This window comes from Marmota marmota, unplaced genomic scaffold (genome assembly GCF_001458135.2).
Source record: "Marmota marmota marmota unplaced genomic scaffold, marMar, whole genome shotgun sequence".
Classification (NCBI taxonomy): domain Eukaryota; kingdom Metazoa; phylum Chordata; class Mammalia; order Rodentia; family Sciuridae; genus Marmota; species Marmota marmota.
The window spans coordinates 8,883,032-8,904,432 of record NW_026000016.1 but is presented as its reverse complement, the minus strand read 5'-3'; the positions used below and the strand labels follow the sequence as shown (position 1 = coordinate 8,904,432).

At 34.2% G+C, this 21,401-nt stretch overlaps 1 protein-coding gene across 4 annotated transcripts in view; it reads right to left on the bottom strand.

The window, feature by feature from the left end:
* Window positions 1–21,401, bottom strand: part of Arhgap12 (Rho GTPase activating protein 12) — a 102,509-nt gene that overhangs the window by 43,574 nt on the left and 37,534 nt on the right. For all 4 annotated transcript variants that reach the window (XM_015483475.2, XM_048809098.1, XM_015483476.2 and 1 more), the window contains exon 4: window positions 4,642–4,902. In XM_015483475.2, coding sequence (XP_015338961.1) covers window positions 4,642–4,902 — 261 coding nt within the window. The remainder of the gene's footprint in view (window positions 1–4,641; window positions 4,903–21,401) is intronic.

The window sequence follows — 21,401 nt, the reverse complement described above, 5'->3', positions numbered from 1 at the left end:
AAAGTAAAATATTATCTTCCGCCATAAAAAGTAACCTTTTTGGTATGTTTTATTACACTGTAGAATCAGGAGAAGCTTCAAGATCTTGATATCTACAGATAGAAAACAGCTGCTTGATGACAGTTTTCATTTAGGTGGGTGACTGGCACAATAACTTTGGGGTATATTCTGCAGCAAAAGTGCCCTTAAGAAAGATGAGGGGGCTATCGTATGCATTTCATATAGAAAAATGGCAGGGATGTATCCCATCTGGTAATCTGGATGAAAACAGCCAATTTTCTTAAAATTTTTTAAAAATTATCAATGAGCTGGATAGGCATGGTGATGCATGTCTATGATCCCCAAAATTAGGAAGGCTGAGGCTGGAGGATTACAAGCTTGAGGTCAGCCCCAGCAACTTACTGAGGCCCTAAGCAACCTAGAAAGACCCTGTCTCCAAAAATAAAGAGGGCTGGGGATATAGTTCAGTGATAAAGCATTGATAGATACTGAGCAATCCCCAGTATCTATCAATCAATCAATTCAATCCAATTATCAATGAGCACGAGGTTAAGAAAGAGTTAGGCATGGTGGCACACACCAGCGATTTGGAATGCTGAGGCAGAAGGATCTCAAGTTCAAGACCAGCCTTAGCAACTTAATGAGACCCTCTCTCAAAAAATAAAAAGAGTTTGGTATGTGGTTCAGTGGTTAAACATTCCCCAGGTTCAATCCCTGGGAGGGAGGGAGGAAAAATGACAGACTCAGAGGTCAAAAAAGCAAGAATCCAGAGTGTTAAGTAGAATAAAAAGCCTGGCTGTCTCCTTGAAGGTATTTTCTAGGCCCCAAGTTAGAACGTTAGTTATTGGTTTTTAAGGCAATGAAGAAGTGTTGGGGAACCAGACTCAGGACTACCAAAGTTGGGAAACTAAAAGGATACCTCATAATTCAGAGCTGGGACCACTCCCTCTGCAAAGATTTCTACCCACAGTTTATGAGTGAGTTGGAAACAAATCCTGTCCCTTTATTCTACACTAGAGAAATCACAGAATCTTCCCCAATAACTGGGAGAGAAGGCAGAGTGCTTAAACACAAGGAAGTCTTATTACAATCCAAAATTACTACTACCCAGATGGTGTGTAAAAACTATAGCTCAAGATTTAGTTTTAAATATTCATGGGACACTAGATTCTCTGGGTATCTGGCAGAAGCAAAAGCAAATCCTCTCTGAAGAAACTAACTTTCAATTCATTAAAGATTTCCTACTTATGAATTTCCAAGAACTATAATCTCACACTAAAAGACACACACATATTAAAAAACTCTCACAATGAAAGAGTAGGCAAAAAAAAAAAACAGATGTAATAATTAGGCTTTCAAAAATTTTATGTACTAGGATTAACAAAAATATATATAAGACTAAAGAGAGAGATGACAAATAAATGCAATATATGATCCATCACTGCAAGGAATCAACTTTATAGGCTAATACTTGACAAGTGAAAAACACTTGACTATAATCTTTGCATTACAGTATGTCAATATTAAATTCTGAGGTTTGATAAATGTAGTTTTTGCTGGACAATACCCTTGCCCTCAGGGAATAAAAAAACATTGTCAGCTTCAAATGGTTCAGAAGAAAATTATGCACATGTTTGTGTGCATGTTGGGGAAATGGAGGAAAGGAGAGAGAAAGCAAATGTGACAAAATGTTAACAACTGGTAAATCTAGATGAATATATGGTATATTGATGCTCACTGTATTTTTCTTGCAACTTTTTTTGTAGGTTTAAGCTTTTCAATGAAAAAAGATGGGGAAACTCTTCCAAAGAAATAAGACAATAGTTTTAAAATTTGTAAGTATTAAAGTTTAACATCAAATAAAGGAACAGATAAAAAGAAAATAAGTGAACAGGAGTGAGATCTGGGAACACTGAGAATGAAGCTCAGGCAAAGAGAACAAGCACAATTAAACATTCATCTAACAAAAGTTCTAGAAGAAGAAGAAGGAAAAAAAGAACTGGTGAAATACGGGACTCATTCAATTCAAGAGTTCCAAACAAAGTCCTGTCATGAAATAAAAAAGATACCTTCACCTAACTCACATCATAGTGAAACTGCAGAAACAAGATCTTTTTATATATATATATATTGTTTAGTTGTTAATAGACCTTTTTTTGTTGTTGTTTATTTATATGCAGTGCTGAGAATCAAACTCTAACCCTCACACATGCCAGGCAAGTGTGCTACTACTGAGCCCCAGCCCCAGCCCCCAGAAACAAGATCTTAGAAGCTACCAGTAAGAAGAGATTAACTACTCTGAAAGAATAAAATGACAGTTCCATTTTCAGCTCAATAATGGAAGCCAGGAAACATGAGAATAAAATCTTCAATGAACTAGGGAAAACAAGAATTCAATGTGGAATTATATATCCATAGAAAATAGTCTTCAAAAATAAAAGCAAAACAAATTTCCAGAAAAAAAAAACAAAGATTCTAGCATTAATAGATGCTCTTGGGAGATTTTATGAGCATGTACAACAGACAGGAAAAAGTAAGAAAAGAAAATAAAGTAATAAAATTGAGGATTAGCATCAAGAATCATCATGTATGACAATAAGAGGGCTAAGAATAGAAACAAAATATGTAACAACAGCAATATAGTTTTTGCATGGCTTTAAGGAGTCAAGAGGAAATTGAAAAATGTTAGGCTTTGATACAGACACTTATTAAAATATCTAGGGCAGAGTTTCTCTGTACATTGCTGACACTCAGGACCACATAACCCTGTGTTATGGAAAGCTGTTATTTACTGTTGGATATTTAGTTGAATCTCTGGCCTCTCTCTACACACTACACAAAATCCCCTCACCATGAAAATCAAACAGTCCCCGACCATTGCCAAATGCCCCTGGCAGGTAAAAATCACCTCAGGTAAGAACCATTGTTTTAGGGTAACCACTACAATAAAAAGCTTCTGAGTTAAGATAAAAGTGAACACTTGCTCTCTCCCAAACATCCCTAAAACACAAACCCACATGGACAGGTAGGACACAAAAAGAGCCAAGAGTCAGCAAATGAGCAAAAGCTTAACTCTTCATGCAGTAGCAAGCAAAATCTAAACTGGCAGGCAGAGGAAATGGGAGCAAAGGCAACTCAGAGTTTACAGAGCAGAATCTGCAAACAGCTTAGGAACTGACAGTATCAGGCACCTAGGGAACAGATGGACTGAGGCAGTGGCACTACAAAAAGTAGGCTCAAATTGCCAGAATCCCCTTCATCATGCCCAGCAACTAGGTGTGTACCCTTCCCTACCCCAGCAGTGGGTATGGAAGTTAATCCCATCTATAAAGGAGGGGAGCGGGCAACATTCTCAGTTGAGAGACAGCAGACACAAGTGGGACATGTGTGCCACAGAGAGATAAGACCAAGGGACCACCTGAAAACTGAATGCAGACACCAAGACCTTGGTTGGCAGTGCTTATCTTCTAGGCAGAAGAGCTAAAGACTTCAATGGAGATTGATTAGTCCAAATGGAAAGACCCAAAGATTTTAACCAGGGAGGAAACTTCCAGGTAATCAACTTACTCAGAGTACCAATCAAGTGAAGTTTAAAATGCTTTATAATGGTGAAGAGTTTCAACTGTTTTTAGTCTACAATTTGAATAAAATTTTTCCTAATTTTCTTATTACACTAAGCATGAACAATTTCTCTCATGACTTTTGCTTTCATTCTTGAACACTGAAAGTTTGCAGCAAATCAAGGCTATAAATAACCAACTAAAAAAATAGGACAAGAAGGGAGTTAATAACTACAAAGAACTTTAGATTCTGCTAAATACAGGACGTGTTACCTCACTGCTACAGCCCTGCCTTCCTGGAGCTACGTGTTTTTTTCACTGTTTCCTGGAACTGCAGGTGGCCCTTGCAAGGGCAGGGCTCTAATCCATGAAAGAACAAGATTTCACTCCATCTATCAATCCTACCTACCTTTCTCCTGCACATCTAAACAGTCCCAAGGCACCTTATCAGACCACTAAAATGAGGGTTCCTCAAAATATATAACTAGCCATTCTCTACACCACCCTATAAGATGTGTGGGGGAAGGAGAAACCAGAGGGTGAAAACACTATTTATTAGAGAAAATAAAGGTTTTAAAGTAAATTGTCAGATTTACAGAATGATCTAATTGTAGCAAAGGAATTATCATTACTTCCCTACATAGAAATAAAAGATTTATGTGTGACAAAAGAGTGAGCTTGATACCATACTGAACCAATAGAGGAAAGTATCTGTTTGAATAATTTGTTTCTATTTATCTGGCTAGGTACATCATTTATTTTCTTCTCTTCTTTTCCTGAAAAATGTGACTGGTTTATGCAGTAAGTTAGTATCTTCTAATGTAAAGGAAAGTACTGGCAGCAGACAACTTTGATTCAGTTCTAGAATCAGAAAGTACACTATAGGGTTATTTACTACTTAGTGATTAGAACATTACTGGCATTAACACAATGAAGTTTGGAAAGAATTTTTAGCGTTGTTAGAGATTTAAGTTTTCTACCCTACTGATACCAAGAAACTAAACTATTCAATTATTTTGTTTCTGAATAATGAAAAGAGAAAATGTGGTGACTCACTGGTTGACTCCTTAATTACTCATACCTCTTGATCTCCTGGACTTTGGAAATCTTTGCTTATGTTTGCATCCCGAGTCCAGCGGGGTGGCTTCCAAGTTCTTTCCTGTGTTCCTCGGTTATAGTAGTAACAACGCCCTGAACTATCTTTATGAGTTTCCCATTCTCCATTAATCTGAATTGCTGGGCTCCCAGGAAGTGGGGGGACAGCTGACTGGGATATTTTCAATTCTTGTAGGTTAGCATACACAGGAGAGTCTGGCCTTCCTGGATTTGGAGGTGTAGTTGCCTGTAAAATAAAAATTTTAAATCTCATGTTTAAAATGGTATAACATTTACAAGATTTATAAACATATATATTAATTCATTTTAAAACACAGAAAAGGATAAAAGTGGTAAATTAAAAAGGAAAAAGAAACAAAGACAAAGAAAAAACAGGTATGTGGGTATGTATACGTGTATAGATCTGTGTGTATAAACACATAAATTAAAAATTCTAAGAAATAATGACTTCAGTTTTAATAATTATAGATTGACTGAAAATGAATAAATAAAAACTATAAGCAGAATCCAAAGTGTATTTAATATTTTCCTTCAGCCTGAAAGAACACTTGAGTAAGAGCTTTGGATTCTAGTTCAGTATCTGTCACTAAAAAATTGTATGATGTTGGGTAAGATCACTTTGCTTCTCTGATAGTGATTTTTTAAATCTCCATATGTGAAAGAATTGAACTAAAACAGCAAAGGTCTTCTTTGGCTCTAAAATAATTTTAGAGCCAAACATTTTTGGCAAATTTTTAAAACATAAAAAAATCTAAAAACAAACAAACAAACAAACAAAATAAAATGTCTTACACATGGGTAGCTCAGCTTTTATTCAGAAAACTCCTAAAAGAAAGATTGTATATTCTAAGTTCTAATGTTAAATTAGTAATAAAAGCAAAACATAAAAGAATAAAACCTAAGAATTTACTAGATTCTATTCCTTCTCAATTATAATTTCTCAGTGGCCATAAACAAATCATTGAATCTCTACTTAGTTTCCTTGTTTGTGAGTTTTATTTTTTTTTTATTTTTTTTTATTGGTTGTTCAAAACATTATAAAGCTCTTGACATATCATATTTCATACATTAGATTCAAGTTGGTTATGAACTCCCAATTTTACCCCAAATACAGATTGCAGAATCACATCGGTTTGTGAGTTTTATAACTGTAGAAGAATTAGCTGGAACACTGATTAAGACATTTACTCTTAACGGGTTTTAATTTTTGTTTTTAAATATTTCACTAGATGTCAGTAAAGAGCAAAACACTTCTCCATACACTTTGCTTAAAGACACTGTACACAAATATCCAATTGCTGAAAGGAAAAAAAGCTCAGATCTGAAAACCATTTATATTACGCACTGGTATTTACATATGTATCTCCCATTTACAACCTCAGCACCATGTACATCTTGAGACAGATCATTCTATGCTTGAGGACTGTGCTGTACACTGTGATATGTTCACCAGCACACCTGGCATCTGCCCACTAGATGCGAGTGGCACATATACACCAGCCTCCATGTGAAAACCAAAGTCTTCAAACATGGCCAGATGTTCTCTAAGGACAAAACTGGGGCTTGGTGAGAACTACTGCTTTACCATATAAATCCTAAAATTATATTCAGATGTTCCATTACCTTGGTCATGTATCTACAGTTTTTGAATGCGTAAAAATGCTGAATTTAGGGCTGGGATAGTTTTGTGGTAGAGTGCTTGCCCACCAGGCACAAGGTATTGGGTCAATCCCCAGTAGTGTCCCCAGCCTCCACCCCCCGCCCCCCCAAAAAACCCCTGAAATTTAAAATGGAAATGTGAAATTTAAATTTCACTGAAATTTAAAGTATTTCAGCTTCTAAAATAGTATTTGTGTATAAAATAGTTTTAATGAGTCTAAGTCATAGAACAAACTTTAGAAAACAAAAATAACTCAAAATATAAACACATGTAAAACGGATACTTTTGGTTTTTTTTGCACATGATAGTTATGCAAGTACTACATTTGATGATGCAAATTAGACTATTTTCCTAAAAATGGTAGCTTTGAATTTACCACCAACCAGTATCTTTTTACAAAGAAAATCTATTCACGAGGACACATATCCATTTATTTCTCTTACAGATTAATTTCATATTCTGGTGAAGCAGTCCTAACAATGCTTTCTGACAAAAATATATTCTGCTAAAATAATAAACAACCCTATATAGTAAATCACATCTCAGAACTTTTTTTTAGAGATTTTAATTCAGTAAGTGTTAAAGGAGTTCTTACTTTGCTCCTGATTCTTAATTAAAACTTGGAGGAACAACAGGCATTTTAAAAATTATGTTTATGGACAAATTCTATTACCTCTTTAGGAAAAACTAATTCCTGTGTGTTTTTTCCTCTCTAATTCCTGTGTTTTAACTAGCTCAAACTGTTTTTCCAACTAAAATATTTCAGCACAGTCTATAAGACCAGCACAATTTTGAAACAAAAGAGCAGAATAATTTAAGAACCCTATAAATGTATCTCCCTTGCAAATAAAGATGGAAATATCCTAAATAAAATACTAGTAATAAACCTAACATTATATTAAATAAATCGGGAAAAAAACGGAGATGTTAAGAAAATTATTTTTAGGAAAGGAATCTCATACAGTAATTCTTTAGAATCACAGATTAACATGATCATCTCCACAGATGCCAAGAAAGCATGTGATAAAATTTAACAGAGATTTAGGATAAAATTCTTAGCAAGTTTAAATTAGTGATGCTTCTTTAATTTGCTATTAAAAATTATTAGGGGGCTGAGGATGTGGCTCAAGCGGTAGCGCGCTCGCCTGGCATGCGTGCGGCCCGGGTTCGATCCTCAGCACCACATACAAACAAAGATGTTGTGTCCGCCGAAAACTGAAAAATAAATATTAAAAAAAAAAAATTATTAGTATTTAAAATAAGCATCATAGTTAAAAGAGAGAGGAAGCACTTTTAAGTACCGTGGAGTACACCATGGAGTCCCAGCAATTCAGGAGACTGAGTCAGGAGGCTTCCAAGTTCTAAGCCAGTCTCAAAAATTTGTGGGACACTGTCTCAAAATAAAATAAAACAAAACAAAACAGGCTGGCAGTGTAGCCCCATGGGTTCAATCTCCAGTACCAAAAAATGATCATCATCATAATCAATATCTAAAATACCAAGTCCATGAAAACTACTAGAAAAGTTTAATAAATTGGCCTGATGGATACAATCCAATCAGCTTTTTGTACATAATGAAAAATAAGAAAATTTAACTGGTGGAAAAAAACTCATTTGCAATAGGAAAAACAAACAAACAAACATGCTTTAAAAGAAATGTATAAAATGGAACAAGAATACTTATAAAACTTTCATTTGAGGGCGGGGGTTGTAGCTCAGAGGTACTGTGAGTGCTTAGCATACACAAGGTTGAGTTCAATCACCAGTGCCACCAAAACTTTCCTCTGGAAACTGAAAATTAGATTTCAAGAGATAAGTTTTTCTCATTTAGAAACAGAGCTTAATTTTATAAACATGCTAATTCTCCACAATTTAAACTACAGATTCTATAAATTCAATGCAAAATTCAGCTTTTGGTAGTGTTTGTATGCATTAACACAACAGTAGCAGTTTATAAAATTTGTTAATGAAAAAAGAAACAAATGTGACCAAAAGTATACAAACACAAATGCTTCAATAAAAGCAATTGGAAGTGGTTAGCTGTGATAAAAAGAAAAGAAACTAAGAAAATATCCACATTTCTAGTTTGGGAAAACCAGTAAAGGAAAGTGAAACAAACATCATTTGAATGCATAATAAACACAATGCTAGAGCTTAAATAATAAATAGGAGAAAAATGGAAGAGACCTGAAAACAAATAACTAAGCATTTGAAATGAGTAACAGCAAAGCTGGGGAGATAGGAGGCAGCATAAAAATTAAGAAAACGGCATGGTACAGTCAGGGAGTAATGTATGTGAAAGGAGCAGCAAGAGATGGTTCTAAGTGACAAGAAAAAGAATGTATATGCCATATTAAAAAGCATAGATGTTATTCTGCAGCATTTAGGGAACTATTAAGACTTTAAGCCAGAAAGTACATTATGATTGGAATTTCAGAAATTCTCTAGGTTTTAGAGGGAGACCCAACTAGAAGTAGAGATTAGTTGAGGGTTGGTACAATAAATAGTACACACAGAAAATGGAAGACAGCTGCAATAGGACAAGATAGTAGGAATGAAGAAGCAGGCAAGACTCAAAAAAAAATCAGAAGTTAAATTAACATGCAGGCTGGATGTTTACTTAAGTAAGTTTGTTATGGTGGTACTTTTAACAACAGATTAATGTCAAGATAAAGAATAGGGCTGGGGATGTGGCTCAAGCGGTAGCAAGCTCGCCTGGCATGCGTGTGGCCCGGATTCGATCCTCAGCACCACATACAAAGAAAGATGTTGTGTCCACTGAAAATTAAAAAATAAATATTAAATCTCTCTCTCTCTCTCTCTCTCTCTCAAAAAAAAAAAAGATAAAGAATAAACTGGCCATGTATGTATAATGTGTCAAAATACATTCTACTGTCATGTATAACTAAAAAGAATAAATTGAATGTGGTAGCACATACTTGGGAGGCTGAGGCAGGAGGATCACAAGCTAGAGGTCAGCCTCTGCAATTTAGTGAGACTCTTGTCTTCAAATAAAAAAATAAAAAGGACTAGAGATGTAGCTCAGTGACAAAGTGTCCCTGGGTTCAAAGTTCAAACCCCAATACCAAAATAAATAAATAAAGATAGATAAGTAAATATTCTCTCAGTCTCTTCCCCACATATACATATGGAGTTTATAAAGAGAGGAGTGAAGAGAGTTTTATTTAGATTCTATTAGGTTGATAAACCTTTTCAAAATCCAAGCAGAAATGCTCATAGATTGTTAGACATATAGATTTAGAACTCAGTACAGAAAAAAAAAAAAAAAGTTAAATTACATGCAGGCTGAAAAACATGAATGTAAAAGTCATGGGCTTATAGATGAAGGTCAATAACTTAAAGAAAGAGAGCATACAGAATAAAAGGAAGGTAAGAGAACCTGGAAAATACTAAGCAATTGTTTTATGAATTAAAATAAGAAGTCTAAAGGTAGCACATGTTCTAGCATGATGATTTATATTGTTATTATAATTATTAATGCAACCAATATAATTGAGGGTCCAGAAAAAGAAAAAGGATCCAGTGAAGGAGACAAGAGAGTCAGAAGTAGAAGGTCTACCAGGGAAAAGCAATATTTGAAAGTCAGGGAGAAGAAAAATTTCCAAAAAAGGGAGAACTGGACAATATTAAACTAAAAGACTTCAAAACAATCATTTGATTTAGCAACTAAAAAAGTCATTAAAGAATTCAGCAATCAGCCATGAGGACTGAAAAATGCCTTCCTATAATAAAAAACTAAAAAGTAAATGAAGAGTGGGAAACAAGTATTCTGAGGCACTGTATAATAGGCAGCACAGGGCTGTGGTGCCTCAGAAGGGAAATAGGTGAATCCTACCTCTCCCAGGCTTTGCACCTTCAGGCAGTTTCCAGAAATCAGATCAGGGAGAGAAAATTCAGAGCCTAGCAATCTTCGCCAAAGCACGGGACAGAGTACTTTATTATTTTAAAAGGTATACTGGGAATAATATAACATATGAAAATAATTATGTAACCAGTGACTCCTCAAAATTGGAGAGTAATTCTTTAAAACTGATCCAGAGAGGTGATATCTGTCTGAACTCTACACATTCATCTACAAGTCTGACAGAATACATACAGAAGAGGTTTACTGACAATGAAAAAAAAAAAAAGTTAGCTTTTGCATTTCTGTCTCTGTTAATAATTTTTAATAAAAATTTTTATTATTGCTAATAGTTTTTTAAATACTATTTGTTCATTTGCTATTAGAAACAGTTTCTAGTAGAAGACCCTGTTTACTTTATTAATTAAATAACTCTACACTTATAATCAGTTTACATCTAATTTTAAATGGGTACAGAAACAATAGAAGATTATTCAATATCTGTACAATGCTATACTTTAACCTCTAACAACAAGAAACTATATATGCTTATTATCAACTGCACAAATCACTGGGAAGATTCAAGGCAACTGGCATTGATCACTCAACAATTTTCCTTAAGAACACTTGAAAATATAAATTCTTGATATTAAAAAAAACAGTGTACACTCCTTTTTAAATGTACACAAAATTAATGTAAATTACAATAGGAATGGTTACAAAATAAAGCAACATTTTCTCTAGAGAACCAAAACACAACTTATTTAATGAAGATACTCAATGCTGGTGAAAAGTGGGATATAACAACTAGTTTTACTGCTGGTAACTTTAATTAACACACTCTTTTTGAAAAAGTTGGCAGTGTATTTCAAGAACTCCTAAAAATATTTTTAGAACACTGAGAAAAAGGAAAAAAGTTATAGTTGCAAAAAATGTTTTCCTAACAAAGATGTTTATTCCAGTGTTATTTTTCAGAATCCAACTGAACATCGAACAACAGAAGAATGGTTAATACTTTCTTCTATGTAAGAATCAAAAAAAGGTATGAATGATTTCTTAGGAACATGTTAGATAAAAACTTTTATGGTGTTAAAAAATATAAAATATACAGTACAAGTCCAATTAAAATTTTAAAGTAAATGAAGAAAAACTAAAACATTATCAGTTTTGTCTAATATTAGGATTAGGTGTGATTTTTTTCCCTACATTTTTCTTCTCTTTCCAATTTTATTATAATAAGAATTAATATGTTTAGAGTTTGGGTAGGGATCAGAATCTGAGGCAAAAAAGGTACATGCCTAGCCCACTGGACTCATAAAAGTGACAATAATATTAACACCAACTAGTATTTTTAAAAGATGGTCGTTGCATTATCTCTTAGAGTCACATGGGGTTCATATTAAAATTCTTGAGCCATATCCTAGAGTTACTTGGGGTTAGAAAGTAGTAGCACGAGGTGTTAATCTATATTTCTGAGTATCCTATGTGATTTTTATGTACACTATTATTAAAAAGACACTGGTAAAATGTAAAGTTTCTGGTGGACTGAAGACAAACCGGTCCTTGGGACCAATAAATTTATATTATGAGAAATATAAAAGACAACATTAAGTATTAAGTTCTGACCACAAGCTGCTCCTTACTTTGCAAATGAATCAAGGGAAGGAGTTAAAACAAAAGAATAAGCAACAAGAAGTACTTCCAATACATGAAAAAAATTTTTGTTTTCTAACATTTATGAAAACAACTCTGTTCATGAATTGTCACCAGCAAAAATAAATAAATTTTTCACACCAGGAAAGGAAAAAAAAAAAGAACCTTTAAGAGGAGAACAAAACAACAAAAAAAAAAGTTAATTTTATTTCAGTATTATTTTTTAGTATCCAACTGAACATCCAACAACAGAAGAATGGTTAATACTTTCTTGAACTATATCTGTCATTAATTAACAATTAAATTGGGACTAACACCTCTGCACATGTCCCAATTTATATTTAAAAAAAGACTTGGCCTGTTCCACTTTATCTATATATAGATAGATCCAACAATCCTTCCACTATTTGCAAAAGGAAAAACTGGGGAAACTATATACATAAGAAGGTAACTGTAAACTCAGATTGCACCTGGATCCCTTCTTTTAATAATACCCAAAATATGGAGATTCGTAAATATTAAGAGAGGTAAAAGCTTTGGCACTGGTTCAAGAATTGTTTCTGTAATAAACTTTAGAGAATGGCAAAATTCACATTAAAGAGCTACACCTGATGTTAATTAAATAACATGCTACTCAATATTAATCCTTCAGATAGTCACCTTATTATAGATGAATTTGTTTATTTTTATATTATGCAATAGTATAAATCTCTACAGCCAATAATCAGACTTTTAATTTAGATTGATGAGGAAAAAAATTCCTAAAGTGTTAGGCTTCAAAGTTTCTTTTGTGTGTGGGGGGAGAGGGTGGTGGTGTGCTAAGGATTGAACCACAACCTTGTGCATGCTAGGCAAGTGCTCTGCCACTGAGCTATGACTTAGTCCCAAAATTTGATTCTATTTTAATTTGTGTTCTTGTAATTTAACTGCTTATACAAGGTCTACTTCACAATCATTGTTTTTTATTATTATAACTGGGCCAGTTAATAGCAATAATAAAGGGAAAAATGAAAAAAGCATCAACAAGCCAACATTAACAAAGGACTAAAATTGTTTTACCTTCAAAGATACAAATTGCATACCAACTTCAACTGGACACTTAACTTTCCAAAGGACAGTTTTCACTTAAACCAAGTTTATGTTTTTGTTTTGTTTTGTTTTGTTTTTGGTGGGGGGACATTATCCTTCCTCTGTTTAATAATTTTGAAATATTTATAAAAATTCACAAATTCTTATTATGTTCATATCTTAAAGCACTTACCCTGCTGAGGTTTGAAACCCTATAATGAACAGTACTATTTTCTTTGGTTTAACTAACATTGAAAATAGGACAGTCTCTTTCTTTAAGGAGCCAATACCCTAGTAAAGAGGACAGAGACAAATTTAAAAATCAGCCCCCCTCCCACCCGCAAAAGAACCCTACTGCAGAGTAGTGTGGCTAAGGGCTACAGAGAAAACTGTGTATACAATGCTCTAAAAGCACAACCAAAAGCAGCACTGAAGTGAGCAGGGCATTCAGGAAAAGGTTCAGAGTTCCAGAGGCTTCAATGAATCTGTAAAGGAAAAGAGAAGTATGCCAAGGGAAGTGATAAAGAGCATTCTAAATGCATGCTTACCTGACTACACTTACCTGACGTGCTCTCTCTCTCTCTCTCTCTCTCTCTCTCTCTCTCTCTCTCTCTCTCTCTCTCTCACACACACACACACACACACACACACACACACACACACCCCTAACAGTCTTTCAATCAGGAACCATAACTGCAACTAAATTCCCCACTGTAATATCCTTAATGATGGTTTTCATGATAAACACATGATTTTCCTTACTTTCAGGTGTTTTCTAGTTACTCCAGAATACTCAAGGCTGCCCAATATACTACAGGACTTGATACCTTAAATACATATATTCACACGCTGAACCTTTGTTAGCCTTTATCTTTCAACTTGCTGTCCTCTCCCTCTCCTTGTATCACCTTAACCAACAACATGAACGATCCCTCTGTACCATTTCACCCTCTTCCCCTGACAGATGATAAAGCAGGTCCCAAGTAGAAAAGCTGTATGGCCTGACAAGTGAAAGCCATATACAAACACACTCCTGAAGTCATTTCTCTGCTATCAACCCTCAATAACAGCTGCAAACTAACAACAGTGCAATCATACCCTGCTACAAACATAACCACCGCTGTAGTTACAGACTTTCAGTATCTACAGGGGTATAAGAGTTGACTAACACTACTGTGAAAAGTCCTGGGTAACGCGGACCAAAACACACAACAGTCATGCAAGTGCACAGTTAGGAATTTCATCATAGGTAAAAGTTTTGCCAAAAAAGAACAAATAAAGAATTTTCCCTTCAAGATCCAGGCCACACCTTGGCAATCACATTTTCCATTATGCTCTCACGTGCTTCCTTCCTTCTACCCTTACTGCTCTGCCACTTATTATCAGAATACTTACAGCACTATACAAGCAAAACCCAGGTTTATTTTTTCTACCTTTCCTTCTAGAATTTGATCATCTTTAAAGCAAAAATGTTTGTCTTATTTATCCCTTAATCTTCAGAGCCTGGTTTCACACCTGCACAAATAAGCCCTCCAATATGTTCCTGGATGAAAACTACTCTATTATTACTAAAAAAGCTATGGTGAATCCACACACTAAAATTAATTCTCTCCTCTGCTTTTTACAGTCTCCTTGGTAAATCTTACTTGATTCCATTGTTTAATAAGGCCTAGATCTCCCTAAACATCTCTCCTTAATCCACAGTCAGGTATTCTGAAAAACCTACCAACACTGCTATTCCACATAGAACTCAACTCGTTACATCCTCTGCCTCAACCTTTTTCCTTAACATACCACCCCGTAATATTAAATGTTAGTAATATAAACTACCTGATCAAAATTACTAGTGTTGTAAACTACCTAATCAAAATCTGAAAGTCATTTTGGGTCTCTTTACTTTATCCAATAAAGTTGTGCTAATTCTCCACTATAATGTATCTTGAGTTCCTTCTTCTTCTATCCCAAGATAACTACTTTTCTTTTGCTAAGTGACTCCAATCATCTATTGAGGTCTAGAGCCCCCATTACTCTGTCGAATCGATCTTCTTGGTATGCTATTTTCTAAAAACACAAGCCTGACCTTATAACTCACCTGCTTAAAAAACACCAATGAATATTTCATGAACTACAGAATCAGTACAAATATCACAGAGAATCTGAGAATATTTTTAAACACTCCAGTCCTAAAACAATTTTTTTCTACCTCACTTATGGCCATTCTCTTAACAGTCTTCACTCCCAAGCCCTAGGCTGTTCACAATTCTTTTATTCATTCATACTATTTTTCTTCCATACCTTGAAATTTTTACCTCTATCTGACATATCCCATCCCTAGCCACAAACCAGCAAACCACACACATTTTGAAATCAACAAGATGGCTAGGCTTGTGTCTCAGTGGGTAGAGCAAGTGCTTAACATACTAGAGGCTATAGGTTCCATCCCCGCACCACAAAACAAACAAAATACCATGAACAGGAATAAAACAAAACAACCCCCCAAGAACCAGAAACAAAACAAAAAACAAAAGGAGCTGTCTCCAATTCTTTGAGATGCTCCCCATCTCCAAAGGCAGAATTTACAGATTTCTTGTGTGCCTAGAACAGTGTTAACAGAAATACAAATGAACCAAATAATATAAATTTTTCTAATAGTTACATTAAAGAGGTAAAATGAGGTTAAATGAATTCTACTAATAAATTTATTTAACAAAATATATCTAAAATATCATATCACCACATAATCAACATGAAAGTTAATTTTTAAAAACCAAATTTTTGAAATCCAGTATGTACTTTGTAACACATCTCAATTCAAATACTAAATTTTCATCACAAACAATTTAGTTAGATTTCATAAAATTTATAGCTTAGTTGGGTGAGTTGGCACATGCCTGTAATAGGGGAGGCTGAGGCAGGAGGATCAAAAATTAGAGGCCATTTAGCAAGACCCTGTCTCAAAATAAAAAATAAAAAGGGCTGGGTACAAAGAGGCTCAGTGATAGACTGAGTGCCCCTGGGTTTAATTCCTAGCACCTAAATACATAAATAAATAAAAATATAGATTCACATACCCAAACTATTCAACATTCTTCAAAGTCTACCAAGAAATGAACCACGTATTAGTTTTAAATTTTCAACTTATATGAAATAAAATTTAAACTTCAGTTCTTTAGTCTCACTAAACACATTCAGATGCTTAATAACCATACATGGCTAGCAGCTACTATACTGAACAGTATCAGTCTAAAGCATTTTGTATGCACATATACAAATGTCCCTGTAACATTATAATTATTTTCTTCTGTCTCACCAAACTGAAAACCCCTCAAGAGTCAAGAAGACTATGTCTTAATCACTATGTATTCTCAAAGTCAAGAAACAAAGAATAAACTGAAGACCCTCTTCCAAAGCCCTGATTCAATTTCTAATAAATTTTATTTTCTCAGTTAACTACTTTCCTAATACACAGAATAGTTTAAGAAATGGAAAGGCAACAGACATAGCTGCTAAAAACTAATGTTTACTGATGAAACCTTTTTATTACCGTGTTAAAAGTATTCGTCTAGATATGTTTGTCTTTGATCAGTAAAGCAAATAAAATTCTTCAATAGGACATTATGCTGAAACAGCAAGACTGTTACTAGTTTATGCTGAAGAAGCAACATGCAATGACTTAGTGCACTGCCATTCATTATTACAAATCTCCCTTCCTAGGGACTTGAATGGTAACTCTATCATCAGCATTCAGAGAATGACTAAAGAATACTGTACTGCTGAAACAGAGATTAAAAAGTTAACAGTAGAATTACAAATGAAAAAATGCATCTGTGATTACTTGCTGAAAGCATGGAGTACACACAGAAGTCTAAGTTTAGAAATTGAGATTTCTGGCAACATTAAAAAAAAAAACTGGCCAGGCACAGGAGTAGATGCTTGTAATCCCAGTGATATGAAGATAAGGCAGGAGGATCACAATTTGTAGGCCAGCCTCAGCAACTCAGCAAGAACCTGTTTCAAAATAGACAACAAGAAGAGCTGGGAGATGTAGCTCAGGGTAGAACACTGAGTTCAATCCCGTCTCCCCGCCAAAAAATTAATTCCTAAAACGTCCAAAATTAATCCACAGTTTCATGGTACACATTTAAATGGCTGACATGCCATCTTCCTTCCCTCCCTCCCTCTCTCATTTTCTGATGATTATACTGTTTTGGTTTTTTTTTTCAGAAGATTTTGAAACAAAAAGTTTTCATAAATACTAAGACTATACCCCATGGTCACTTTAAATAAACCCAACTAAAATAAATGGTTTCTAATGTATCACATGTACCAATTTGCTAAAAAGTTTGCATGAGAACATTACAACACATATTACTATATTAAGTCTGAACTAAGTTTGGAGTTACCAAGTTTTAAAGTATTTTCTTAGCTGTCTTGAAAATATATGATTTATCAACATTTAATGTCATTTTTACACCAAAGCAAGACATACTTCAGCCCTGAATTACTTAAAAGATATTCAAAATAGGTATTAGATAATATAGCATGATGTGTAAATTAATAAATTATATGTTCATATACATATTCACACATGCATATATAAAAGAACAGAAGACCCTTTAGCTTATTTCTGAGAATTATTGCCAGCGTTTTTATTTATAGGTACTATTGAAAATTCATTCTCAAGGAACATATTTATTGTAAAATGAGATTTCAAAGAAAAAGGAAATCATTATGGAAGCGCAAAGGCCACTACTTTTAAATCCATATAACAATCTGGAGTGATGTTTAGGAAGTTCTATGGCTATGTTATAAAGGCACAGAGTACTTCAGACGGAACCCAGAGAGGTCAATATTCAAAACTTAGAAGCTTATCCAGATTACACGTAGTAGACAGGAGCAAGGGGTTGTTGCAGGTCATGGATTTTTCTGGCTTCATTTTAGCTCAGGAATATATGCAGAGTTAAGATTTATAATCTTTATAACAAGCCACACTGAAAATACAGTTCCAATTATTAAATTCTCCGAATTGCCAATGGGTAAGACTGAGTAGGAAAGAGTAGGAGGGGTGAGACAGAAAAACTGTTCCATAATGACAGTAGTCAAAAGTCTAGCAGTTCATCCTGAAGTTCATTAAAATGAGGCCTGTTTAGACGCTAATCATTCCCTCCCTTGGGATTTGTTTTGTTTTGTTTTTTAGCTTTGTGTGTATATGTATGTATGTGTGTGTGTGTGTGTGTGTATACACACACACACACACACACATACATACATATATACACATACACACACACACATAACATACAATTTACCATTTTAACCACTTTTAAGTGTACAGATCAATGAAGTGACATTAAGTACACTCACAGTTGCACCACCATTACTACCTTCTATACCTAGAACTTTTTCATCTTGTGAAACTGAAACCACATACCCACTAAACAGCAATAGCCCCTGCTCTCTTCTCCAGGCTCTGGCAACCACCATTCTACTTTCTGTCTCTATAAATTTGACTATTTTGGGTGCCTTATTTAAAAGGAATCATAATATTTGTCCTTCTGCAACTGGCTTATTTCACTTAACATCCTCAAGACTCATCCATGTTGTAGCATGTAGGACAATATTTCATTATATGTATATTCTATTTTTTTTGTTGTTTATCTATTCATCTATCTACGGATACTTGGTTCGCTTCTACCTTTTGGCTATTGTGAATGATGTCACCATAAACAGTGATGTACAAATATCTATTGAAGCCTCCACTTTCAATTCTTTTGGGAACATACATAGAGTACTCCTCTTAAGAAGAAACTCCTCAAATCCTATCTTTCCAGGCAAGGCAGTGCAATCCCAGCAATTCCAGAGGCTGAGAGAGAGGATCTCAAGTCCAAAGCCAGCCTCAACAACTTAAAAGGCTCTAAGCAACTTAGCAAGACCCTACCTCAAAAGAAAAAATAAAAAGGTGGTGTAGCTCAGTAGTTAAACACTCCTGGATTCAATTCCTGCCCCCGCATATTAAAAATAAATAAATAAATAAATCAAGCAAGCAAGCAAGCTTATCTTTAACTCTAAAGGTCATCATTTTAAAATTACACTAATATTTCACATATTTTTCATTTCCCAACATGCACCAAAGACCCTTAAACCAAAGATGGGTCAGCAACTAAATTTAAAAGCAATTTAATTCATCTCTACCTCTTTTCATATCTCCATTCCCAGTGAGTGAAATATAAATCATTCTACTTATTTTAAAGTGAGGAAATAATGATATTTAATAAAGGTACTCCAGCCCTGCAAAGAATTAGCGCTGGTCAATACTGCAGTTTAAGCTAGGCACTGTGGCACTTGCCTGTAATCTCAGCAACGAAGGAGGCCAAGGCATGAGGATCAAAAGTTTGAGGCCATCCTGAAAGAATTAGCAAGACCCTGGTTTAAAAAATTTTTTTAAATTTTAAAAAGCACTGGAGGTGTAACTCAGTTGTAGAGCACCGTAGGTTCGGTCCCCAGTACTATTTTAAAAGAGAAACAAGCAAACAAAAAAAAAGAAATCTGTAATTTGTTTCTGAAGGATCTTTAATCTCTTTTTTAGGGCTATTCTAACCTCTCTTCCTCAAACTAGCTCTCAGTTCAGAATTTTAAGAATGGTTCTAAAATACCTAAAGGATGTTCTCCATTAATAAAACTAACTCCTATTCTTCATCTAAAAACTCACTATCCTCTTAACAGGCCCACTTAAAATATGTGTCAACCCTCTTTTTGATTCTAAATCAGTCATTTATTCGCTTGTTCCTTTGCATCAGGTATCGGAACACTCTGAAGAAAAATCAGATAGACAAATGAAAACATCTGTTAACAGAGATCTAAATTCAATGGCACTTCTTGCCCAGCATTTCCTTATGGGATACTGTTGCTCTTTAGAATAAAACATACTGAAAGTGGCATAAAGACACATGGTTCCTTTTAGCAGAAGAAAAGTGCTGCCCAGAGGAAGGAACAAGTCTGGCAATCACAGTTTCTGGTCAACATATTCTATTTTAATGAATACACTAATATAAAAACTAGACATATAGCATAATAATATAGCAGAGCAAATAACTAATCTAATTATATATCATTACTAGAGGAACAATGACCGACATTTATCAATTTCCATTTTAAAACTTTAAATCTAGAACTAAAAGTTGAAAAAAAAAATCATACTTCTTTCCACTTGGCTAACAAGTTATAACTGACAAATTACTTTCTCATTTAAACAACATCAACAAAACTGTCAATGAAGAAAAATTAACTGAAAAATGAAACAGCAGTTTTTCTACAAAAACAAGTTTTAACTGTTATGTATATGTTACATTACTTGAGTGTTTAGCAGTACCATCCACATGACATGGGAGCCTGACAGTGCTTTTCAACAGCAGCATTCAAAAATAAATGAAGGAAACTTTGATACTTAAGGAAGATATTATCAGATAATAAATAAAATTTTAAAATGACACATTTCCTACCTAGAAAAAACATCAAGCTATGTAAAAGCTATGTAATATGCTCTTTTTTAAACTATGAAATGTAGACACAAAAAACAAAAGTAATCTTTTTCTTAAAAAAAAAAAAAAGAGATGGAAAAGAGAAAAAAGAATCAAAATGAAGAAAAAAAATTCAGAAATTTTCCACTCAAGTATAACTCATAATGTTGTTTTAAATGAAGTGATAATCATAGCAGGTATATGTTGTGATCATTTACAAAGAATTTTCAGCTTTCAAACATTTCGCACTTTCACAATTTCTTACTAAAACTCCTGTAATAGATAAACTTTGAACTGTCCTACCACTGATCTACTTCTTAATAACACAACGGCAGCATTTCTATTTTAGAAGCTTTGGGGACTATCAAACAGTACTTCTGCAATTTTGCATTGAAATTATTTTACTCTATTTAAAATGTAGCATTTAAATATATTAAATATACTATATTAAAATATAGTATAAAATATATTTGCCCATTAAAATAAGGCAAAGTTTGAAAACTGGGGAGAGGGATAGAACAGTTATTTCCCTCTATATTATTCCCTTACATTACAAGAATAACCTGCTGTTGGTCTTGGTAAAGTTTTATTGAAATGCAGCCATATATATGTTCATACATTGTTATGTTACTATGGCAGAGCTGAATACTTTAACATACATTAATATTAATAATAGCATAGCATACATCAACATTAATATTCTTTTACTTTTATTTTTTGGTTCTGGGGATTAAATCCAGAGGTGCTTTACACTGAGCTACAGCTCAAGCCCTTTTTTATTTTGAGACAAGGTCTTGCTAAGGTCTACTTAGGGCCTAAGTTGCTGGCCCTGAACTTGTGATCCTCCTCCTTCAGCTTCCCAAGTCACTGGGACTACAGGTTTACACCACCACACTTGGCTAACATTCTCTTTTTATAATCTCTAACCTCAGAAAAGATGAACAAAAAACATTTTTTAATTATAC